Source organism: Trematomus bernacchii, unplaced genomic scaffold (genome assembly GCF_902827165.1).
Source record: "Trematomus bernacchii unplaced genomic scaffold, fTreBer1.1, whole genome shotgun sequence".
Classification (NCBI taxonomy): Eukaryota; Metazoa; Chordata; class Actinopteri; order Perciformes; family Nototheniidae; genus Trematomus; species Trematomus bernacchii.
In genome coordinates, this window is record NW_022988033.1 from 16,132 (window position 1) to 42,500 (window position 26,369).

Sequence of the window (26,369 nt, forward strand, 5' to 3'; positions counted from 1 at the left end):
GTATGTACGTGATGCTGAAGGGAACATGTCTCACTCAGAAGAGAAACAACTCTTTGAGAAAACGACCTTTAAAGATTTCTGTGAGGCGCCTCGACGCACGCTACCTAAACCCTGCTGTTCTCTGGACGATAGCTTGAGCCTCGACGCACGCTACCTAAACCCTCCTGTTCTCTGGACGATAGCTTGAGCCTCGACGCACGCTACCTAAACCCTCCTGTTCTCTGGACGATAGCTTGAGCCTCGACGCACGCTACCTAAACCCTCCTGTTCTCTGGACGATAGCTTGCGCCTCGACGCACGCTACCTAAACCCTGCTGTTCTCTGGACGATAGCTTGCTCCTCGACGCACGCTACCTAAACCCTCCTGTTCTCTGGACGATAGCTTGAGCCTCGACACACGCTACCTAAACCCTCCTGTTCTCTGGACGATAGCTTGAGCCTCGACACACGCTACCTAAACCCTCCTGTTCTCTGGACGATAGCTTGCGCCTCAACGCACGCTACCTAAACCCTCCTGTTCTCTGGACGATAGCTTGCGCCTCGACGCACGCTACCTAAACCCTGCTGTTCTCTGGACGATAGCTTGCTCCTCGACGCACGCTACCTAAACCCTGCTGTTCTCTGGACGATAGCTTGAGCCTCGACACACGCTACCTAAACCCTCCTGTTCTCTGGACGATAGCTTGAGCCTCGACGCACGCTACCTAAACCCTCCTGTTCTCTGGACGATAGCTTGAGCCTCGACGCACGCTACCTAAACCCTCCTGTTCTCTGGACGATAGCTTGAGCCTCGACGCACGCTACCTAAACCCTCCTGTTCTCTGGACGGTAGCTTGAGCCTCGACACACGCTACCTAAACCCTGCTGTTCTCTGGACGATAGCTTGCGCCTCGACACACGCTACCTAAACCCTGCTGTTCTCTGGACGATAGCTTGAGCCTCGACACACGCTACCTAAACCCTCCTGTTCTCTGGACGATAGCTTGCGCCTCGACGCACTCCATGCTCATTTGTTTTTTGTCTAACCTTGCTTCGTGCAAGTGACAATTGTTGTCGTCTTCTCTAAAATGTACACACGAAGGGATTTGGTCGAGGAATGAGGAGTCGAGCATTTGGTCGAGGAATGAGGAGTCGAGCATTTGGTCGAGGAATGAGGAGTCGAGCATTTGGTCGAGGAATGAGGAGTCGAGCAGAGGTTTTTGTCCCAGAGGGTTTTTATTATTAAGATACTTTACAGACGTCAGACTCCTCGGGGCTGCTTGAAGTTCATGCCGACGGGCGGCTGCGTCACCTGCAGGTTGGACAGACCGCCGAAGTCCTGCAGCACACAAAGACACACAGACACATCAACTCACAGCCGAATGAATATATCAGACTCTCTGGAAGGAAATGATATTAAACACCAGACTTCATAATGAACACAGATTGAAATGTTTGGGAGCGCCAGGGTCTGATAGGAACGGAGGATCCTTCAGACACGGGAAAGGCTTCCAGATTCATCTTCCTGTACTATCAATGACCTGGCGACGAGGACGCCATGATCACTTTCGATACAGGACACACACACACACACACACTGATCCAAACCCAACACACACCCCGTCTCAGAGTCACAAGAGGACTGGGTTTTAGAATAAATCTAGTCAAATAGAAGTGAAATGTGGAATATAAGAGAATTTAAACACATGCTATATGAATAAAACATGGGGAGAGACACATTAAAGAACGTGACAATATCACAAAGGAATACATAATATTAAATAAGGCAAATGTAACAAATAAATCAGAAAAAGAGGAAATATTAATAAATAAATTAGGTAAAAAGATATAAATAATAAAACAATTAAATAATGTTTTAAATACATGGAATGAGGAGGAGTGCCTTCTCGACAGGAAATAATGTTTATTGAGAATTTGCAGGAACTTCTGGGTATTTTAACATAATCAAAAAACCTGTTTGAGTACAAGTACACACACACACACACACACACACACAGTATCTGAGCATAAGGTGGACTCACCAGCAGCTTGAGCATCTCCTTGGTGTCGGGATCAACCTCGATCAGCTCCTGATCCAGAGCGGACACCTGCAAGGTACAAGACCAGGTTATCATCATCATCATCATCATCATCATCATGTTCCAGGACCACAAACCCTTTCACATCTCCTCTGTCCTATTCTCCCTCTGTTCCTGAACGCACCATTTCACTAACCCCAGCACCAGAAGCCAAGTTGGAATAAACTCTCATCTCTAACCGTGTTTATAAGTTAAAGTACAACCTCTCCATCATGGCTCCAGCTGCTCAGATTCAGTGTTTTGTCCAAATTAAATAAATGTAGGACTTCTAGACGGAAAAACCATCATGTCACCATCACCTGAACATGTCTCAGATGTCTGTTGTCCGAGGACAGAACATTCTTGTAAATATATTTCTAAATGTTTGGGAGCGCCAGGGTCTGATAGGAACGGAGGATCCTTCAGACACAGGGAAAGGCTTCCAGATTCATCTTCCTGTACTATCAATGACCTGGCGACGAGGACGCCATGATCACTTTCGATACAGGACACACACACCAGCTGTGAGTGTATTTGTTGTTTTGTTGAGTTTTCAATAAATTAGAAATCATCAGTCGAGCGTACGACCATCTTTCGGAGGGATATGCTACAGATTATATAATAAAACATCGATACTTGGCGTCCGTGTATCACGATACTATATCACGCTAATATGCTGTATTGATTATTCCCCCCACCCCTAAAAAGCACCAATGTGTATCAAACGTCTGATGAATCCACATTGTTGGGAGTGAGACGTCGCCAACCCGCCTCGATGCTTCCTGTTTAAATCAAACAGATGTTCTGAGTTCCTGAGTGTATTGAAGCAGCTCGTGGTGCGTTCACTGACCTCTGGAACGTAGTTATCTCTCCTCTCCCGCTCCTCCTCCTGCAGTTTGATGGAGATGCCTCTGACGGGACCCCTCTGGATCCGCTTCATCAGATGTGTCACATACCTGACGCAGAAAACAACGTGTTCAAATGCATTCAGATCAAACATCGCTAACAGCAGGTCTGGGTCTTTCTACAGAGCGTGTGACGCACAGATAATACTATATATAGAGCTGAGGAGAGAGGAGACAGGAGAGAGGAGAGAGAGGAGATGAGAGAGGAGATGAGAGAGGAGAGGAGAGAGGAGAGGAGGAGAGGAGAGAGGAGAGGAGAGAGGAGAGATGAGGAGAGGAGCGAGAAGGATATAGGAGAAGGAGCTTAGGAGGAATAGGAGAGGAGATAGGAGAGGAGGATAGGACGAGGAGATAGGATAGGAGATAGAGATAGGAGATGAGAGAGGAGATAGGAGAGGAGAGAGGAGAGGAGAGAGGAGAGAGGAGAGAGAGAGAGGAGAGAGGAGAGAGGAGAGAGGAGATAGGAGAGGAGATAGGAGAGGAGATAGGAGAGGAGATAGGAGAGGAGATAGGAGAGGAGATAGGAGAGGAGATAGGAGAGGAGATAGGAGAGGAGATAGGAGAGGAGATAGGAGAGGAGATAGGAGAGGAGATAGGAGAGGAGATAGGAGAGGAGAGAGGAGAGAGGAGATAGGAGAGGAGATAGGAGAGGAGATAGGAGAGGAGATAGGAGAGGAGATAGGAGAGGAGATAGGAGAGGAGATAGGAGAGGAGATAGGAGAGGAGATAGGAGAGGAGAGGAGAGGAGATAGGAGAGGAGAGGAGATAGGAGAGGAGAGGAGATAGGAGAGGAGAGGAGATAGGAGAGGAGAGGAGATAGGAGAGGAGAGGAGATAGGAGAGGAGTAGGAGAGGAGAGAGAGGAGATAGAGAGGAGAAGGAGAGGAGATAGGAGAGGAGAGGAGATAGGAGAGGAGAGGAGATAGGAGAGGAGAGGAGATGAGAGATAGGAGAGGAGATAGGAGAGGATAGGAGAGGAGATAGGAGAGGAGATAGGAGAGGAGATAGGAGAGGAGATAGGAGAGGAGATAGGAGAGGAGATAGGAGAGGAGATAGGAGAGGAGATAGGAGAGGAGATAGGAGAGGAGATAGGAGAGGAGATAGGAGAGGAGATAGGAGAGGAGATAGGAGAGGAGATAGGAGAGGAGATAGGAGAGGAGATAGGAGAGGACTGATAGGAGAGGAGATAGGAGAGGAGATAGGAGAGGAGATAGGAGAGGAGATAGGAGAGGAGATAGGAGAGGAGATAGGAGAGGAGATAGGAGAGGAGATAGGAGAGGAGATAGGAGAGGAGATAGGAGAGGAGATAGGAGAGGAGATAGGAGAGGAGATAGGAGAAAAAACATTTTAACACCAGACTTCATAATGAACACAGATTTCTAAATGTTTGGGAGCGCCAGGGTCTGATAGGAACGGAGGATCCTTCAGACACGGGAAAGGCTTCCAGATTCATCTTCCTGTACTATCAATGACCTGACGACGAGGACGCCATGATCACTTTCGATACAGGGGGACATCTTGTTGTCTTTCTAACCCAGTTGAGATTTAACCACGGCCTCTTCAGCATTACGAGACACATGAAGAATTAAGGCTGTGCGATTATGGCAATAATCATAATCACGATTATTTTGGTCAATAATTGATATCACGATTATTAAATACGATTATTCATTGACTTTGAAAACATCCATTTATTGAACTTTAAAATATAATAATTTGAACATATATCTTTTTAAATGTTGATTACCCTGAACGTATAATTCAACTGAAAAACCAATACAAAAATAAATTATACATTTTAAATGAATAATATAAAAATAATAAATACCAATAAACAAGATCAACAAATATTTTGGAGCGCACTTCCACAAGCTACTACATATGATATGATAAATAAAAATAAATTAGATCAAATATGTTGCAGTGCACTGTCACAACCTCGCAAAGCAAAATAATTGTTTTTTTCGATTATGTTGTTTTCGTAATTGTGGCAACCCAAAATCGTAATTGCGATTAAAATACGATTAATTGCACAGCCCTATGAAGAATCATACTCTTCTTCATCAATATATCACAGGTCTCAGATATATCCAGAGCCTGTCTCTGATTGGCTGAAACACCAAACAGATCATTGCAGCATTACCCATAATCCCCTCTGTTTCAGCCCTGTTTCCAAAGTGCTGATTCTCTGTCTGTTACTTCAGATGAAAATAAGGAGCCCCTCCCCACGCCCCTCTGAGAGAGATGAAGAAGAGGGGACACATGTTGATGTAGAAGAGACATGAAGAAGAGGGGACACATGTTGATGAAGAGACATGAAGAAGAGGGGACACATGTTGATGAAGAAGAAGAGACATGAAGAAGAGGGGACACATGTTGATGAAGAAGAAGAGACATGAAGAAGAGGGGACACATGTTGATGAAGAGACATGAAGAAGAGGGGACACATGTTGATGAAGAGACATGAAGAAGAGGGGACACATGTTGCTGAAGAAGAGACATGAAGAAGAGGGGACACATGTTGATGTAGAAGAGACATGAAGAAGAGGGGACACATGTTGATGTAGAAGAGACATGAAGAAGAGGGGACACATGTTGATGTAGAAGAGACATGAAGAAGAGGGGACACATGTTGATGTAGAAGAGACATGAAGAAGAGGGGACACATGTTGATGAAGAAGAGACATGAAAGAAGAGGGGACACATGTTGATGTAGAGAGACATGAAGAAGAGGGGACACATGTTGATGTAGAAGAGACATGAAGAAGAGGGGACACAATGTTGATGAAGAAGAGACATGAAGAAGAGGGGACACATGTTGATGTAGAAGAGACATAGAGACATGAAGAAGAGGGGACCACATGTTGATGTAGAAGAGACATGAAGAAGAGGGGGACACATGTTGATGAAGAAGAGACATGAAGAAGAGGGGACACATGTTGATGTAGAAGAGACATGAAGAAGAGGGGGACACATGTTGATGTAGAAGAGACATGAAGAAGAGGGGACACATGTTGATGTAGAAGAGACATGAAGAAGAGGGGACACATGTTGATGAAGAAGAGACATGAAGAAGAGGAGACACATGTTGATGTAGAAGAGACATGAAGAAGAGGGGACACATGTTGATGAAGAAGAGACATGAAGAAGAGGGGACACATGTTGATGTAGAAGAGACATGAAGAAGAGGGGACACATGTTGATGTAGAAGAGACATGAAGAAGAGGGGACACATGTTGATGTAGAAGAGACATGAAGAAGAGGGGACACATGTTGATGAAGAAGAGACATGAAGAAGAGGGGACACATGTCAGAGACTCCGATGGAAACTCACCCGGCGATCTTGTTGCGGAGCTTCTTGCTGGGGATGATGGCGATCTCCTCACACACCCTCTTGTTGGTGTGGAAGTCGCTGCCAAGGCGGGTATAGTATTTCTCGATGATGACCCTGGCGGCCTTTTTCACCGTCTTGGTCCTGACGCGTCCCTGAAAGCAGGAAACAAAACAATCTTTCTGTCAATATTCTGTCCAAAAACACTTTGAACCGTCGCGTTCAGACCACGAGGAGCGTCACCTAAAACAGAGTCTGTCACGCCACTATCATGTCAGATACTCCCATGTTTACTACGTCTTCATATCGTAAAAAATAACACTTACCTGAGCATTGAAAACACACCAGAATATAATTCTCACAAACGGCGAAGGACACCTGTGTGTGGTTTTGAATCAGAATACCTTTATTAGTCCCACTGAGGGGAAATGTACATTAAAAGTAATCTGGTTCAAAACCACACATGGATGTCCTTCACTAGAGTTCATGTTTGTGAGAATTAAAACTTGAACGTAAGACACGTTACTTACATGTACATGAACACCAAACACTGTCTTTACGTCTCAAAAAGTCACTTTGTTTAATGTTTTATTCTAAATGTTTGGGAGCGCCAGGGTCTGATAGGAACGGAGGATCCTTCAGACACGGGAAAGGCTTCCAGATTCATCTTCCTGTACTATCAATGACCTGGCGACGAGGACGCCATGATCACTTTCGATACAGGGTTTAAAAACACATTTTAAACTTGGTCTTTAACACAAAGAAAGAGCCATTCATATCTTATTGATAACCAGTTTTCAGGGTGGCTACATTTCTAAATGTGCCCTCTCTATGTTAGACTCATTGCAGCTGCTGCACCACATATCCATCCATTAACCTAGATGTAGATATTAGTAGCATTGACAGGTTTGGTTTAATATATTTAGTGTCAATTCCAGATTTTTAAGACGACATCCGAGGTAATGAATACACTCATTGCACTTAAACTATATAATCAGCTATCTATATCTGGTCAGGTTCAATCTAAGGATACTATTTTAATGTTTTGCATCCACTTCAATGCATGAACATCTGATCTTAACTATTTAAATGTGATGTTTTATACCCTAGTTGAGCATTTAATGGCAGCTGGATGTCTTCATAGTTACACCACCAGCAGCAGATTAAATATACAACATTAACACTGAAAGATATCACCAGTTTCACACACCTGTCCCGCAGGTAACAGGGTGTTTAACCGGGTGTGAGTCAGCTCGAGAGGAAGCATTGTGAGCACGGAGCTAGCTCTTGGTTAGCCTCCGATGCTAACTGACGGACATGTACATTTCGTAATATGTTAACCACTTTAGAAAGCCCATTATCAGACATATTGAACAGGAGAGTTATTAACCAATTCCCGGTGATAGAAGACTTTGAACAATGAGGTTAAATATTGATTTAAATAATGAATGTAAACGCGGGTGTTTCAGCTGCAGTTTCCCCGACTCAACAATCACTAATATCATCTCCGTTAGAGTCATCGCATTTAAATAGTGCAGCTATCGGGTACATCAAACACTCCGGTGTCCGTTCATTATAATATTTAAGAACATAAAGCGATTCAAAGCCAGGATTCATTCGGATTAAAGAGGTAGAAGTTTAAAATTCACCCACCATGTTGGATCGGCCTGGTAGAAGAGGACGAGAAGACTTCCGGCGGAAGTTTTAAATCCACAGGCGGAAGAATAAGGGAAACGAGCGGCAGCAGCTGCGCCCCCTCCGGCCGGAGGAGGGAACTACAACAACACAAACGACTTCTGATACTACTACTACTACTACTACTACTACTACTACTACTACTAATACACAAACTAACACTACTACTACTACTATTAATAATATATTACTACTACTACTGCTACTACTACTACCACTGTCCGGTGCCTTGCTCCAGGGCACCACGGCAGGGCAGGAGGAGAACTGGGACCTCAAGGTTCAAGGTTCTTTATTGTCAATCTGACATAGCTACAGAGTAATTATGTAGTTGAAAATCTTATGTCACAGGCTTCTCCAACAATGCAACATAACATAATAACAATAAGAGCAAGAGCAATACAAAAAGAATAATAGTTATAAAATAAAATAAAGTTATGATGTGGAATAGTGCAGTATGAGTCTATATACAAGTTATTGGAATGATATATATATATATTAGGTATTAGATACATACTACTGAGTAGCAGATGAATGTTTGAAGTTGTTTCAACAGTTCAATTTGTTAACAGTCTCACTGCCCGCGGGAAGAAACTGTCTCCGAATCTTCTTGTCCTTGCCAGGATGCTGCGGTAACGTCTGCCAGACGGCAACAGAAAGAACAGTTTGTGGCTGGGGTGATGGGGGTCTTTGAAAATCCGTAGTGATTTCTTCCTGAGCCGCTGGGAGTAAAGGTCCTCCATGGATGGCAGCTCCGTCCTGGTGATGTGCTGTGCAGTTTTCACCACCCTCTGTAAAGCCTTATGATCGAGGTCGGTGCAGCTGCCGTACCAGGCCGTCATGCTGCCAGTGAGGATACTCTCTATCGTGCACCTGTAGAAGTTGCAGAGTATCCTGGAATCCATTTTGAACCTCCTCAACCTGCGGAGGAAGAAGTCAAGCTTTCTTGGTGATGGTGGTGGTGTGAAGAGACCATGTCAGGTCCTCTCCACGTAGCAGTCCACAAAGAAGGAGGGTTGTTGTTCCTACTAGACCAGCGGTTCCCAACCTTTTTCAACTCAGGGCCCACTTAAGAATCAAAAATGTTTTTGCGGCCCACATTCAACCATAAACAATACGGAGGCTAAATAAAGTTCTGATTGGTTAATTCTGAACATGTGACACGTTGTAAATCCAGTAGAACAGACCGCTGTCAAGGACTGTAATGACCGTTGCTAAGGACTGTAATGACCGTTGCTAAGGACTGTAATGACCGTTGCTAAGGACTGTAATGGCCGTTGCTAACGAGGATCAAGAAAGAGAAAGGAAAAGAGGTTCAAATAAAAATCTTAATAATGAAAATGTTTCCACGCAAATCATCATGTTTTGCAAATTATTTTGGCGGCAAATATTTAATTTACATTTACACCCTTTAATATTTTTATTTGGGCTTTTAGATGAAGACCGCACACAGTTAATAAATGCAACTATTCTGCTAAAATATATATTTTTAAAAGTCAATCAAGGAGTAATCTTAATTTAAGGTGTTTGAAGATTAAAAATGCAATTTCTCTTGGAAAAAATCTTTATTTCTTCTGTTTTTGTTTAGTTTTTGTCTGAGATGGGAATGTCATCTCCTATATGTTATTGTTGTGTCCATGTTTGTGTCTTTAGCCTGTACAAAATATAAAAATATGCAATACCTTCGCAGACCACAGGTTGGGAACCGCTGCACTAAACGAACAAGTCAAAACATGTCAGAGTTTGAGACGATCAGACAAAAAATCAGAAACTCAGACCTGAAATGATTTATTATTCAGAGAAATTGCAGATTAATTGCAGAAAAACCTTCTCTGTGTTTTCTTTCAGACAGCAAACATGTGGTGTGTGCTCCGAGAAGAGAAGATTACATTCAGTGGAAACCAGTCAACGCTCCTTAAAGAAAATAAAGTAACAGAGCGACTTCATGGTTTTCGGTCGAGGCTGAAAATACTTTTGAAAAAACAAAAGGAACTCATCAACTATTTCAAAGTAGCATTAAACAAAACTGTCCATGTTTTAATTGACTGTCTTTGTGTTGAATACAAAGCTAACATTAATGCCCTGAATGAGATAAATATAACCTATTTAAACTGATTTATGTGCCCGCTGGTGTTTAAAATCTAAACATATGAATCATACACAATAAACAAACACACACACATCATGTCAAGTGACAATGACATCATAACAGTGCCAACAAACCTGTGCATTTACTAATCTATTATTATATTGTTAGCTGCTTTTTGACTAACTAAATTCTTATCTATGTGTAACGTATATTTCTGCACTGTGGTATTACGACGTCTTCTAGCACTAATTAACTCCTTAATTGTCTTTTGGACGTTTTGTGCATTAATATATACGCTTATATTCTGAGTGTCTCTGTAAACACTTTAAGAGCGATTCAGTCCTTCACTTAAACTAAGATAAACCTGACGTGTAATTTTATTTGTATGCACAAAACTGTATTTGATATAAAAAGGTGCCGCTTGTTTGTACTTTTTTCAGGCGATTTGTAATCTATTCTAGAGAAATTAGGTTTTTTATAGATTTCAAGAAGAATGTTTTTTGAACATTTAAACACGATGGAAGTCGATTTAGATGTTTTAGGAGTTAGATAAAGTGTGGCCCTCTGACAGAAACTGCCCTGAGGAATGGCACAGCTAACCTTGACGCCATGACTTTTCTTTTGGTAAATATTATAGGTTCATATTGATCTTTGAGACATTTAGTTTTTTCCCCATGGTCACCAAGACTTGAAATAACTATGTTCTGATGAAGAGACTTGGAGACTGATTTTCACTGTGGGATTTCAATACATTTCTGAGTGATAACATTTAGTTTTTTCTTTTGTACTTATGGTCTCATAGCTCTGTGTACATCCATATGCCTACATATGCTGATAGCTTAGCTTCTTGTGAAACAGAACATGTATATAACTTGATTGTGCAGCACAGGGTTCATGTTTTAAAAGCATCTTTACACAAAAAAAACCCGGCGAGCGGGGAAGAGTCCTGATTGACGTGGGTATGGACCAGGCGTCAATTAAACGCCTGCAGCTAGTGCAGAACGCAGCTGCACGTCTTCTCACTGGCCATAAAAAGCGTGACCACATCACCCCTATTCTGGCCTCACTACACTGGCTTCCAGTTCGGTTCAGAATTGATTTTAAAATCCTTTTATTTGTTTTTAAAGCACTAAATGGGCTGGCTCCGGCCTATATAGCTGAACTCCTCCAGCGCTACACCCCAGCCAGAGCTTTAGGCCCCGGCTCCACGAGGACGAAAACGGGTTGAATCCGCATATTTCTCATGCGTATAGCCCTCTAAGCTCCACGAGGCCGTAAGGGAAACGTAGAAACAGACCCCGCAAACGACAACGGGTCCAAAGGTGGATAGATCTGGGAACGGAGCGCTCTGGGGGGTCCAACGGGGCCGTGGAGTCGCCTATACGGTCATTCGTTTTCATAGCCCCGCCTCTCCCCCGCAGGGTTGCTATCGTGCTCCAGTCGCTACTGACCATGCTACAGTTCTTTGTGCAACATCTACAGGAGCTCCTCCTTGAATTCAGATTATTTATCTTTATCTCGATATGGACATAAACGCGAGTGAAGTCTAATCTGACAGGACGGAGACACGCAGCTCCTCCCGCTGTGATGCAGGGAGCAAAACACACACTTCAAGTCAGATCATCACCCTTAGCTATTTTAATTACCTCTCAAACTAAACTAGTTATAAATATGTTCATTTTTACTGTCGGGTCACTCATTACAGGATCAGCTGCTGCATGAGACAGACGCTGACACTGTGAGAAGAGAGGAAAAAGAGACAGGCTCTGTGTATTTGATGATTATATATCATTATATAGAGTCGTTATTCATTTGTTTTAAAGCTCAATAAATAACAATGAAGACCTTTGACCGGCACTTTTATAATTTTGTCCGGAAGATTTAAACTTTAACACACGCTGACCGGCGAAAAACTCTGCCCGGTTCTGTCGGCCCCCACCGCGGAGAATACACAGAAGTGCAGCCATGACAACCATTCTTCTTCGCTGCTTTTGTGGAGGAAGTTGCTGCTTTTGTGGAGGAAGTTACAGCGCCACGTACAGGTTCGGCATATGTACTGCAGCTTTTCCAGCGTTTGGATGTAAACGGAGCCGTCTCGTGGAGCTTGACACAATCCGGTGTATATTGCGTGGGGACGGAAGGTTTTTTGCGGTTGCATTTGCGTTACTCCGATGCGTTTTGCCGTATTTGTCCTCGTGGAGCCGGGGCCTTAAGGTCTGCTGACCAGCTGCTGCTGATAGTGCCCAAGACCAGGCTCAAAACCCGAGGGCACCGAGCCTTCGCAGCAGCTGGCCCTAGGCTCTGGAACACTCTGCCCCTCCATGTGAGGTCGGCCCAGACCCTAGGGGTTTTTAAATCAACACTAAAAACTCACTTCTTCTCCCTGGCCTTCTAGTTAGAGCGGAGCACGACTCCTGACATTTCCCTGTGTGGTTTTTTATTTTTGCTTTTGGAATTTATTGTCTTCTGTTTGCCATTGTAAAGTGTTTTTATTGCATGTACAGCACTTTGGCTCGACCAAAAACCGTTTTAAAAATGTGCTATATAAATAAAACTTGATTTGATTTGGCTGCCGAGCGTTCCCTCGTACAAGTTGGCGTCCACCTGATTGGTCAGCAGGATGACCTCTAATTCAGGCCGTTTTAAATGTTCCTTTAGCCAGAGACTTATGAAGACAAATAATACCCCTGGTTTACTGTGTGTCAGACGGACAATATCTTATTTAAACGCAGATATCATTCAACTGTGTGCAGAAATACAAATGTGCATTAAAGGGCCCATGTCATGGCCATTTCCACTGATCATAATTACATTGTTGAGGTATACTAAAATAGATTTATACTGTGCAATTTTCCAAACTCACATTGGTTTCGCATACAGCATCTCTGTCAAGCATGTGTATTCAGCAGTATTCACTTTCTCCACTAAACGACTCGTTGGAGCTCTTGCCCCCCCCCTCCCTGTGAGCCTAGTGTGCTCCGATTGGTCAGCTCGGCCACTCGTTCTGATTAGTCAACCACCAGAGAGGCTGCGCCCATGTCAGTGCTTTTCCCGGCTGCTCTCAGCGTAACATCAGTCTTATCATGGCGTCGGTACAGCGGTATATTTTATATACATATATATTTTTAACTGTTGTTATAGAAGAGTGTGACGGCCCCAGGGCCTTTGTCTTACGATGGGGTGGAGCTGAAGAGGGTAATCAGCGCGATCACGGACACCTCCGGACACAGTCTCTCTCCAAAGCGGCTGCAGGAAGACTAACTCTGCGATCCTCTCAACCACCTATCTTTGCATTTACCACAATAAATGTGCCGTGGTTTTGTAAACTCGTGTATGTCTCCTTGTCTTTCCGTTGTGGCCTACGAGCTACTCTCATAACAAAGAGTAAGTTATTTTTACCCGTTATAAACTACTACTGTTTGATGAGAAATCAAATCATGGTTTGCTATATATGAATTCAGGGAAGAAAGGATAGGCCTACTAAGTATTTCCATTAAACTTTATTTTTAGAAATGTACAAAATGAACATAAATATACATATACACACGGTATATCATCCATTCCTCCTCCTCTTGCCTGCGCACAGCCGGTGCGGTGCGGTGCCTTTTAGCACGAGGCCTCAGTAGTAGTAGAATCCCTTCCCCGTCATGGATTGTCCGCCAGGATCTGGCTGGACGAAATCAAATGCAAATCACAAAATATTAGAGAAACTTAGTTGTTTTAGATTAGTTAGTAGTAGTTGTGTAATGAACAGCTTGCCTGCTAATATGCTAACCTAGCTTTGTTTACCTTGGTAGCTAACACGATATGAACGTTAGCTTGGAGGAAAGGCAACTATAATGCAGTGTAATAAAACTACTATGAACAAAAGCTAGTGGTTCATATTAGGCTAGCAATAACGTGTTTATAATTGCAATCGTATACGGGTATTCTGCTACCATACAATGTAACTTGCATGAATACATTGTTTTGCGCTAGCATACAGCTAGCCTCGTTAGCTACATGCAGTATATGTACGGTCACAATGTACGGTAAATCACAGTACAGTATACTGTATGAGTATTCCGTGTGTGTGACTGCAGACATTCTCCTGCCATGACAAACATGTAAGGCCATCTGCTGACATTGTAGTTGATATATTTAAACGCTAGCAACGTAGCATCACAAAAATGTTTTTCTGACCGAAACTAGCTCTAGCTCCGTGTGTTAGATCGCTACGCCAGCTATAATGTAATTACGTTTCGCGACTGACCGGCAAATCACCCGGAGTATACTGTCAATAGGTATTTTGTGTGTGAATGCAGACATTCTCCTGCTATGAGATACATGTATGCAAGGCCATCTGCTGATATTAGAGTTGATATATGGAAACTCTAGCAACTTAGTTAGCACTGTGTCAATGGCTTAGCAGTCCAACACAGTTTACACATTTAAACAGTCTTGTTTGATAAATACACAAATAACAATGCAAACTTACAGGTTGTATACCCAGATCTTCCCCTGCTCCAAACGGTCCAAACAAGCTGTGCATATCCGGCCTCAAACTGGGCAATGTTTTGGAAGCTTTCGTCTGTGAAATGCCGGTTCTTCGAACCTCTGGAGGAGGAACACGCCGCTGCTGGTGTGGCCATAGCTCTTCGGGATTGGTCCATTTCGTTCCGGGTACCGCATGACATCAGGCGGTACCGGAACTAAATGGAAGACTCAAATGGGCAGTGACGTATCTCCAACGAGGCGTTTTGGGGAGGTATTTTCTGTGTTAGAGTTTTACTCGCTACAGGGTGTACTTTGAGGGTTTTGACTCTGCACACCGTTTACATGCATAAAAACCTTCATAACACACAAGGGGACGGGTAATAACCGGAAAAGCATGACATGGGAGCTTTAACATGAAGGTAGAAGTCTTAAAGGGAAACACACACTTTAAATCTGATAATTACTAACAGAGCCTTTCTTTAGTGGTCAGATGGCGTATTACGGCTATAATGTCCTTTAAAGAATAGGAATTTAAACATAGATACAGGAAAGGGGGGGGGGTAATATATAGAAAAACTAAATAATCCTGCGGTTAAAAATATACATTTACGAGAAAAAAAGGATCTAAAATGATGATGTCATACATTTAAAAAAGATATATTAAGAAATGTAAATAAAATAAATTCACAAACTCAAAGAATTCCCTTTCAGGTTTAGTCACATTTCCTCTCATAAATACCTCAGAGAATATTCACGTTTCTTTGTTGTATATTTATGAGATTTTTCTTATAAAATTACAACTTTTTAGATTTTCTTGGGAATGTGATAATTTATTCTTTGAGAAATTGAGATTTTTTTCTCCCAAAAAGTACTTTTTTTTGTTTTGGTTTTAAAATCTAAGAGAAAATGTCACATTTAGTTTTTTATTTAACATTTTTTTCAGATAGTGCCTTTATATTTTTTCTTGTAATTGTAAGACTTTATCATTTCAGTTTTCTCGAATTTGTGAGATTTTCCTATAAAATTAACACTTTATTATTCTTTCTATTTTCTTCTTATTAATTTTATTTAATTTCGTATTATTTCCACGTACATGAACGACTTTAATCTCGATAATTCCCCGTTCCCCTGGCTTCAGATTTTCTTGTTTTTGAGGGTTATTTTCTTGTAAAACGTGTAAATTTATTCTCTGAGAATTAGTCTTTTGTTTTGAAATCTGAGAGAATATTCAAGTTTGTTTCTTGTAGATTTTTTTTGTAGATTCGATAACATTTCTTTTTTTTCATATTCTGATATTTATTTTAAGAAGATTACCCTGTTCCCCTGGCGTCATATTTTATTTTATTTTTTTTACCAACAATGGCTTTAATACTTAATGTGATTTACATGATGTATTTATGTGTTTTAAGTACAACGTGAGGTCAGAAACTAAAGTGCTCTTCAGTACAAACTATGGCCTTCATCCCAGTGAAACAGATCAATAATCAGTAATCAGTGATCCATCAGAAGCTGTAAACTTGCATATAATCGTCTATAAATGAAGAAGGCGTCACTGTAGCGGCAGAGGAACCAGCACGTCCACGTAGCTGATGGGGAAGAGTCCTGATTCGCTGCCGAGCGTTCCCTCGTACCAGTTGGCGTCCACCTGATTGGTCAGCAGGATGACGTCGCCGGCGCTGAAGCTCAGCTCGCCATGGTAACCGGGGTGGAAAGAGTAGAGCGCCCGGCAACAGGGCTGATCCAGGACCAGCCCACTGTCCGCTGTTGATTAAACACAATTAATTAACAGAAGTATTCATGTTTATCCACTCTGAAGAAATACTGAGGACATATTTAAATTATTCTTAGGACTTTCCTGCCGTTTAAACTCTTTCATTCACACTTTTAAGAATGTTGACTTTTTTTCAGGGAATTTTATTTTTGTCAGATTTTTGACTTTTCTCAACATTTTGACTTTTCTCAGTTTTAGTTTAGAAGTTAGACTTTTTTCTCATATTTTGATTTTTTTCTCATATTTGGGTTAGTTTCATTTTTTGACTTTTTTCTCAGAATTTCACTTTTTTCTCATATTTGGACTTTTTTCTCAGAATTTCGCTTTTTTCTCATATTTGGAATTTTTTCTCAGAATTTGACTCATCCCAAAAAATTCCTTATTTCTTAAAATGCTATGTATGTTTTACTTTTTCTCAGAATTTTGACTTTCTCAGAAATCTTAAAGTTTTTCTATTAAGAATGTTGAATTTCATCAGATTTTTGACTTTTGACTTAGTTTTGACTTTTTTCAGAATGTTGTCTCAGATTTTATTCATTTATCTTAATCAAATGTTTTTGTTGATGTTTCTTAAATATTATATATAAATCTAAATGTATAAATAATGAACGTCTTGTTTGCAGAGGTCAGTGTTTTCTCACCGTAGCAGGAGACGGGACTGCTGGGTCTGGACGTGAACTCTGTGAACTCTCCTGTCACAGAAACCAGGTTCAAATCACAACAAGTCTTTAATTCAGGATTAAAGTGAAATCAAATTTAAATATGAGTAACCTGAGGGGTCGGGGGGGGCGCTGGAAGACCTCCACGCTGCCGATCTGTTCCCGTCTGATTCGGATCTTCTTCGGTCTGCAGTGTCGCTCCGGTTTGTTGCTGGCCGCCGTCAGCCTGTTGACACGTTAAATATATATTATACATGATGTGAAGAAATCAGTGGTTGTGGACCAGGTGGGCTTTGAGTGAACACATCATTTAAATTAAAGGAATCTGTGGCCCCTGAATGGAGAGTGAGGTGTATTTCCCCTCTGGAGGACAGCATAGGTGAGGCTCACCTGGCCTGCAGGTCGCCATGGAGACCGAGCAGGATGCGGTGTGCGTTGCGGTGAAACTCGAGCAGCGTGGAGACGAGAGCCGCGAGACGAGAGAGGAGATCGCCCTGCAGACAGAAACATCTGGAGATATCATGGCCCTGCAGACAGAAACATCTGGAGATATCATGGCTCTGCAGACAGAAACATCTGGAGATATCATGGCCCTGTAGACAGAAACATCTGGAGGTATCATGGCCCTGCAGACAGAAACATCTGGAGATATCATGGCCCTGCAGACAGAAACATCTGGAGATATCATGGCCCTGCAGACAGAAACATCTGGAGGTATCATGGCCCTGCAGACAGAAACATCTGGAGATATCATGGCCCTGCAGACAGAAACATCTGGAGATATCATGGCCTTGCAGACAGAAACATCTGGAGATATCATGGCCCTGCAGACAGAAACATCTGGAGATATCATGGCCTTGCAGACAGAAACATCTGGAGATATCATGGCTCTGCAGACAGAAACATCTGGAGATATCATGGCCCTGCAGACAGAAACATCTGGAGATATCATGGCCTTGCAGACAGAAACATCTGGAGATATGGCAATCTGGATATGGCTCTGCAGACAGAAACATCTGGAGATATCATGGCTCTGCAGACAGAAACATCTGGAGATATCATGGCTCTGCAGACAGAAACATCTGGAGATATCATGGCCCTGCAGACAGAAACATCTGGAGATATCATGGCCTTGCAGACAGAAACATCTGGAGATATCATGGCTCTGCAGACAGAAACATCTGGAGATATCATGGCTCTGCAGACAGAAACATCTGGAGATATCATGGCTCTGCAGACAGAAACATCTGGAGATATCATGGCCCTGCAGACAGAAACATCTGGAGATATCATCGCCCTGCAGATGAAGAGACATGAAGAAGAAGGGACACATGTTGATGTAGAAGAGACATGAAGAAGAGGGGACACATGTTGATGTAGAAGAGACATGAAGAAGAGGGGACACATGTTGATGTAGAAGAGACATGAAGAAGAGGGGACACATGTTGATGTAGAAGAGACGTGAAGAAGAGGGGACACATGTTGATGTAGAAGAGACATGAAGAAGAGGGGACACATGTTGATGTAGAAGAGACATGAAGAAGAGGGGACACATGTTGATGTAGAAGAGACATGAAGAAGAGGGGACACATGTTGATGAAGAAGAGACATGAAGAAGAAGGGACACATGTTGATGTAGAAGAGACATGAAGAAGAGGGGACACATGTTGATGTAGAAGAGACATGAAGAAGAGGGGACACATGTTGATGTAGAAGAGACATGAAGAAGAGGGGACACATGTTGATGTAGAAGAGACATGAAGAAGAGGGGACACATGTTGATGTAGAAGAGACATGAAGAAGAGGGGACACATGTTGATGAAGAAGAGACATGAAGAAGAGGGGACACATGTTGACGTAGAAGAGACATGAAGAAGAGGGGACACATGTTGATGAAGAAGAGACATGAAGAAGAGGATTGAGTGTGTGTCTCTGGGACTCACGTCGCTCTGCAGGAGGACGAACATGCTCCTCTCCACTGACTCTTTGGACGTGATGAACTTGTCCCAGGCGAGATGGACCTCCTCAGCGGAAACGTTCCCTCTCTGCCGCCGCTTGTAGTCGAAATCCAGCCGGCGGCCGTTCAGCTTCTTCAACTGGAACTGAAGAACAATCAGAATTTAAATAACCAATATCACCATGACACTTCCCCATTGTGTTCCTGACATTAAGACAATTACTTTCTACAAGCCTCATAACAAGTGATGATTATGCAAATGAGGAATGATCTCATTAAACAAGTTGCAAATTTCCATATATGTCCAGAACAGAAATGGGAACATTGGATGAAGCCAGGTTCAAATTCCTGTTCAAGCTCCATGTGTAACATCAACAGACAAACATCAACAGACAAACATCAACAGACAAACATCAACAAACAAACATCAACAGACAAACATGTAACATCACATCAGGATCAGTGAGAGCTGCTCAAAGAGCCTTCAGCGTGATCTGACCTTCTGTGATTCCCCTCCTCTCACCCGGATCTCCTTCAGCTCCGTGTCCTGCAGCTCCTCCAGCGGCTCCATGAAGCTCCGTCTGGCCTCTTCATCGAGCACGACCCGGGCCTGAGAGACCTCATGCAGAGCCCCCCCCACCCCGAGCAGAGCGCCCCCTGCAGGGGAACCAGAGGAACAATCAGAGGAACCTGCTGGAGCGCCCCCCCCCACCCCGAGCAGAGCGCCCCTGCAGGGGAACCAGAGGAGAGGAACCTGCTGGAGCGCCCCCCCCCACCCCGAGCAGAGCGCCCCCTGCAGGGGAACCAGAGGAGAGGAACCTGCTGGAGCGCCCCCCCCCCCCCACATGGAACTCAAATGTGTTCCTGTTTTCCACAGAATTTCAATATTTTCTCATATTTTGACTTTTTACTCAGAATTTCACTTTTTCATCATATTTTGACTTTTTTCTTATATTTTGACTTTTTTCTCACATTTGACTTTTTTCTCATATTTTGACTTTATTCAGAATTTCACTTTTTCTCAGAATTTCACGGAATTTCTTTTTTTTGTCATATTTTGACTTTTTTCTCAGAATTTTACTTTTTCATCATATTTGGACTTTTTTCTTATATTTGGACTTTTTTCTCACATTTTGACTTTATTCAGAATTTCACTTTTTTCTCATATTTGGACTTTTTCTCATATTTGGACTTTTTCTCAGAATTGGACTTTTTCTCAGAATTGGACTTTTTCTCAGAATTGGACTTTTTCTCAGAATTGGACTGATCCCAAAAAAGTCCTTATTTCTTAAAATGTGGACCTATTTTCAGAAATGTGCATTTTCTCTGAATTTTGACTGATTTTCTGAATTTGGACTTTTCCTCAGAATTTTTACAACAGAGCCGGCCAGCTAACCAATCAGAGCAGACTGGGCTCTGGTTTCAGACAGAGGGTGAAAATAGGTGCTGCAGCAGGTATGAGAGAAATAAAGAGCTTTTTGAACCTTAAAGCATGGAGACATGTAGAGACACTACATGGAGACATGTCCCAGTAGAGACACTACATGGAGACATGTCCCAGTAGAGACACTACATGGAGACATGTCCCAGTAGAGACACTACATGGAGACATGTCCCAGTAGAGACACTACATGGAGACATGTCCCAGTAGAGACACTACATGGAGACATGTCCCAGTAGAGACACTACATGGAGACATGTCCCAGGAGAGACACTACATGGAGACATGTCCCAGTAGAGACACTACATGGAGACATGTCCCAGTAGAGACACTACATGGAGACATGTCCCAGTAGAGACACTACATGGAGACATGTCCCAGTAGAGACACTACATGGAGACATGTCCCAGTAGAGACACTACATGGAGACATGTCCCAGTAGAGACACTACATGGAGACATGTCCCAGTAGAGACACTACATGGAGACACGTCCCAGTAGAGACACTACATGGAGACATGTCCCAGTAGAACATGTCCCAGTAGAGACACTACATGGAGACATGTCCCAGTAGAGACACTACATGGAGACATGTCCCAGTAGAGACACTACATGGAGACATGTCCCAGTAGAGACACTACATGGAGACATGTCCCAGTAGAGACACTACATGGAGACACGTCCCAGTAGAGACACTACATGGAGACATGTCCCAGTAGAACATGTCCCAGTAGAGACACTACATGGAGACATGTCCCAGTAGAGACACTACATGGAGACATGTCCCAGTAGAGACACTACATGGAGACATGTCGCAGTAGAGACACTACATGGAGACATGTCCCAGTAGAGACACTACATGGAGACACGTCCCAGTAGAGACACTACATGGAGACATGTCCCAGTAGAACATGTCCCAGTAGAGACACTACATGGAGACATGTCCCAGTAGAGACACTACATGGAGACACGTCCCAGTAGAGACACTACATGGAGACACGTCCCAGTAGAGACACTACATGGAGACATGTCCCAGTAGAGACACTACATGGAGACATGTCCCAGTAGAGACACTACATGGAGACACGTCCCAGTAGAGACACTACATGGAGACACGTCCCAGTAGAGACACTACATGGAGACATGTCCCAGTAGAGACACTACATGGAGACATGTCCCAGTAGAGACACTACATGGAGACATGTCCCAGTAGAGACACTACATGGAGACATGTCCCAGTAGAGACACTACATGGAGACATGTCCCAGTAGAGACACTACATGGAGACATGTCCCAGTAGAGACACTACATGGAGACATGTCCCAGTAGAGACACTACATGGAGACACGTCCCAGTAGAGACACTACATGGAGACATGTCCCAGTAGAACATGTCCCAGTAGAGACACTACATGGAGACATGTCCCAGTAGAGACACTACATGGAGACATGTCCCAGTAGAGACACTACATGGAGACATGTCGCAGTAGAGACACTACATGGAGACATGTCCCAGTAGAGACACTACATGGAGACACGTCCCAGTAGAGACACTACATGGAGACATGTCCCAGTAGAACATGTCCCAGTAGAGACACTACATGGAGACATGTCCCAGTAGAGACACTACATGGAGACACGTCCCAGTAGAGACACTACATGGAGACACGTCCCAGTAGAGACACTACATGGAGACATGTCCCAGTAGAGACACTACATGGAGACATGTCCCAGTAGAGACACTACATGGAGACATGTCCCAGTAGAGACACTACATGGAGACATGTCCCAGTAGAGACACTACATGGAGACATGTCCCAGTAGAGACACTACATGGAGACATGTCCCAGTAGAGACACTACATGGAGACATGTCCCAGTAGAGACACTACATGGAGACATGTCCCAGTAGAGACACTACATGGAGACACGTCCCAGTAGAGACACTACATGGAGACATGTCCCAGTAGAACATGTCCCAGTAGAGACACTACATGGAGACATGTCCCAGTAGAGACACTACATGGAGACATGTCCCAGTAGAGACACTACATGGAGACATGTCCCAGTAGAGACACGTCCCAGTAGAGACACTACATGGAGACATGTCCCAGTAGAACATGTCCCAGTAGAGACACTACATGGAGACATGTCCCAGTAGAGACACTACATGGAGACATGTCCCAGTAGAGACACTACATACTAAATGTCATATTTCCCTGAAGATCTTCGTACCGAACTCCGACTCCGCTCCGAGCTCCTGGCCGTAGTGCGTCATAGAATCTCCCAGAATGCTCTCTGTCTGCGGGTACCCCCCCGCCTTCCCCTGGCCGCGGATCCTCGACATCGTGTTGAGGACGCTCAGCTTGGCTCTGTCCGCTGCGGGGAATAAATCCATGAAGGCATTCATAAAAACTGTAAGTTTCTGAGTTTAACATCGACATCAAATGCATATCATATATATTAATATATATTACATCTGTGTTTATATTTGGTTGATCAACTGGAGCTCTGTACAAATACAAAAGTACTTATTATACACATCATTTTAATGTCTAAAAATGTATTTATTGGTTCATTGGATTAGTTTTGTGTGCTTTTAATGTGTGTTTCAATTGTTTTATCACTTGACTATACTTACTAATTATTGTTGTAATGAATGTGCACGTGTGTGAGCCTTTTGATTGGTTGACCAGCATGTGAAATGAAAGCGTGATAATAAAGCAGGTTCTGACCCGGGTTGGGCTGCAGGACCTCAGTGGTTCTGCAGAGGAGCTCCAGCAGCAGGGACTGCAGCACCGCGACACTCTGACACACACACACACACACACACACACACACACACACACACACACACACACACACACACACACACACACACACACACACACACACACACACACACACACACACACACACACACACACACACACACACACACACACACACACACACACACACACACACACACACATCTGAGTCAGGTTTATATCACATGAAGGAGTCTCTACAGGATGAGTTTGATCCAGTTTCACCTTCTCCATCTTCAGGAAGTCGTCGTCCATCTTTGTTCCTTCAGCTCCCATCAGGCGCTCGTTCAGCAGCTGCAGAGAGGAGCTAACGTTAGCTTAGCATCAATGGGCAGGGATCATTATTCACATTTAGCAGCAGTGGGAGGTTATTAGATTATAGCCACAAACATTTTTATTATTTTTAGTTATTCCTCTTCATAATTCCACATTAACTTAGTTTATTATATATATTTTGTATTGACTTATTTATGATTTAATACATTTTTGTATACGTTTGTATTTCCAGAGAGTATTTACTGTTGCTGTAATAACGCATTTTAACATGTAGCTGCTATAGAGCTAATTTTAGCATGTTTTAGCATTGTTTATAACAATTCAGAATATTCCATATATTCATTATAGGTTATTATAATATAATTGTATATAAGCATAAAAGTAATATACTCTCTCTACACCATTATAATGTGGCATATTATTAATAATATAAGATGTATTTTAATAATAACTTAATGTATTTGTATACTGTTCTAGGGTTTAATTTACTGCATTGTATTACATATACTTTTTCAAATCTTCCTCCACAATAAATGAGTTTTAGTGGAGAAAAAGTAGAAAGTATTAAAGCTCCCATGTCATGCTTTTCCGGTTATTACCCGTCCCCTTGTGTGTTATGAAGGTTTTTATGCATGTAAACGGTGTGCAGAGTCAAAACCCTCAAAGTACACCCTGTAGCGAGTAAAACTCTAACACAGAAAATACCTCCCCAAAACGCCTCGTTGGAGATACGTCACTGCCCATTTGAGTCTTCCATTTAGTTCCGGGTACCGCCTGATGTCATGCGGTACCCGGAACGAAATGGACCAATCCCGAAGAGCTATGGCCACACCAGCAGCGGCGTGTTCCTCCTCCAGAGGTTCGATGAACCGGCATTTCACAGACGAAAGCTTCCAAAAACATTGCCCAGTTTGAGGCCGGATATGCACAGCTTGTTTGGACCGTTTGGAGCAGGGGAAGATCTGGGTATACAACCTGTAAGTTTGCATTGTTATTTGTGTATTTATCAAACAAGACTGTTTAAATGTGTAAACTGTGTTGGACTGCTAAGCCATTGACACAGTGCTAACTGTGCTAACTAAGTTGCTAGAGTTTCCATATATCAACTCTAATATCAGCAGATGGCCTTGCATACATGTATCTCATAGCAGGAGAATGTCTGCATTCACACACAAAATACCTATTGACAGTATACTGCGGGTGATTTGCCGGTCAGTCGCGAAACGTAATTACATTATAGCTGGCGTAGCGATCTAACACACGGAGCTTGAGCTAGTTTTGGTCAGAAAAACATTTTTGTGATGCTACGTTGCTAGCGTTTAAATATATCAACTACAATGTCAGCAGATGGCCTTACATGTTTGTCATGGCAGGAGAATGTCTGCAGTCACACACACGGAATACTCATACAGTATACTCCGGTTTACCGTACATTGTGACCGTACATATACTGCATGTAGCTAACGAGGCTAGCTGTATGCTAGCGCAAAACAATGTATTCATGCAAGTTACATTGTATGGTAGCAGAATACCCGTATACGATTGCAATTATAAACACGTTATTGCTAGCCTAATATGAACCACTAGCTTTTGTTCATAGTAGTTTTATTACACTGCATTATAGTTGCCTTTCCTCCAAGCTAACGTTCATATCGTGTTAGCTACCAAGGTAAACAAAGCTAGGTTAGCATATTAGCAGGCAAGCTGTTCATTACACAACTACTACTAACGAATCTAAAACAACTAAGTTTCTCTAATATTTTGTGATTTGCATTTGATTTCGTCCAGCCAGATCCTGGCGGACAATCCATGACGGGGAAGGGATTCTACTACTACTGAGGCGTCGTGCTAAAAGGCACCGCACCGCACCGGCTGTGCGCAGGCAAGATGCGAGGAGGAGGAATGAATGATATACCGTGTATATATGTATATTTATGTTCATTTTGTACATTTCTAAAAATAAAGTTTAATGGAAATACTTAGTAGGCCTATCCTTTCTTCCCTGAATTCATATATAGCAAACCATGATTTGATTTCTCATCAAACAGTAGTAGTTTATAACGGGTAAAAATAACTTACTCTTTGTTATGAGCGGCTCGTAGGCCACAACGGAAAGACAAGGAGACATACACGAGTTTACAAAACCACGGCACATTTATTGTGGTAAATGCAAAGATAGGTGGTTGAGAGGATCGCAGAGTTAGTCTTCCTGCAGCCGCTTTGGAGAGAGACTGGGGCCGTAGTGTCCGGAGGTGTCCGTGATCGTGCTGATTAGCTTCTTCAGCTCCACCCCATCGTAAGACAAAGGCCCTGGGGCCGTCACACTCTTCTATAACAACAGTTAAAAATATATATGTATATAAAATATACCGCTGTACCGACGCCATGATAAGACTGATGTTACGCTGAGAGCAGCCGGGAAAAGCACTGACATGGGCGCAGCCTCTCTGGTGGTTGACTAATCAGAACGAGTGGCCGAGCTGACCAATCGGAGCACACTAGGCTCACAGGGAGGGGGGGGCAAGAGCTCCAACGAGTCGTTTAGTGGAGAAAGTGAATACTGCTGAATACACATGCTTGACAGGGATGCTGTATGCGAAACCAATGTGAGTTTGGAAAATTGCACAGTATAAATCTATTTTAGTATACCTCAACAATGTAATTATGATCAGTGGAAATGGCCATGACATGGGCCCTTTAAAGTACTCAGTAAAGTATCAGCTATAGTTGTCCAGCAGTGATTTCAGTCACTATGCTACTGCAGCAACAATAGCCTCATGCTAATGTCAGATAACAGGTAAACAGGTAAACAGGTAAACAGGTAAACACACATTAAAGTGATGTGTTGTTGTTTATGATGCAGAGGTGCAGCAGCAGGCCTCGTGTCGCAGTACACCTCCAGACACCGG

General features: G+C 43.0%; 2 protein-coding genes and 4 non-coding genes across 6 annotated transcripts in view; all 6 read right to left on the reverse strand.

Annotated features, from left to right (window-relative positions):
• Positions 1-1,192: 1,192 nt before the first annotated feature.
• LOC117472307 (40S ribosomal protein S17) lies at positions 1,193-8,020 on the reverse strand. Its single transcript, XM_034117457.1, has 5 exons — positions 7,946-8,020; positions 6,296-6,447; positions 2,908-3,013; positions 2,022-2,087; positions 1,193-1,318 (listed from the first exon to the last, which is right to left on the reverse strand). The coding sequence occupies exons 1-5, from the start codon at positions 7,946-7,948 to the stop codon at positions 1,241-1,243; spliced, it is 405 nt and encodes a 134-aa protein (XP_033973348.1). The 5' UTR covers positions 7,949-8,020; the 3' UTR covers positions 1,193-1,240.
• LOC117472310 lies at positions 1,432-1,558 on the reverse strand. The gene has a single exon (XR_004554915.1). It is a non-coding gene; the product is annotated as a small nucleolar RNA SNORA71 (small nucleolar RNA).
• Positions 2,440-2,567, reverse strand: LOC117472309. The gene has a single exon (XR_004554914.1). It is a non-coding gene; the product is annotated as a small nucleolar RNA SNORA71 (small nucleolar RNA).
• Positions 4,346-4,472, reverse strand: LOC117472312. Its single transcript, XR_004554917.1, has one exon. It is a non-coding gene; the product is annotated as a small nucleolar RNA SNORA71 (small nucleolar RNA).
• LOC117472311 lies at positions 6,891-7,017 on the reverse strand. The gene has a single exon (XR_004554916.1). It is a non-coding gene; the product is annotated as a small nucleolar RNA SNORA71 (small nucleolar RNA).
• Positions 8,021-15,430: 7,410 nt separating the features above from the next.
• The window catches only part of LOC117472306 (endophilin-A3-like), a gene marked incomplete at its 5' end in the record, with an annotated part of 11,062 nt that continues 123 nt past the window's right edge, over positions 15,431-26,369 (reverse strand). Inside the window, 9 exon segments of the mRNA XM_034117456.1 lie at positions 15,431-16,310; positions 16,962-17,012; positions 17,092-17,205; positions 17,370-17,506; positions 18,923-19,081; positions 19,436-19,593; positions 22,610-22,753; positions 23,110-23,182; positions 23,410-23,478. Of these exon segments, the coding sequence (XP_033973347.1) occupies positions 16,052-16,310; positions 16,962-17,012; positions 17,092-17,205; positions 17,370-17,506; positions 18,923-19,081; positions 19,436-19,593; positions 22,610-22,753; positions 23,110-23,182; positions 23,410-23,478 (1,164 nt within the window). The 3' untranslated portion in view covers positions 15,431-16,051.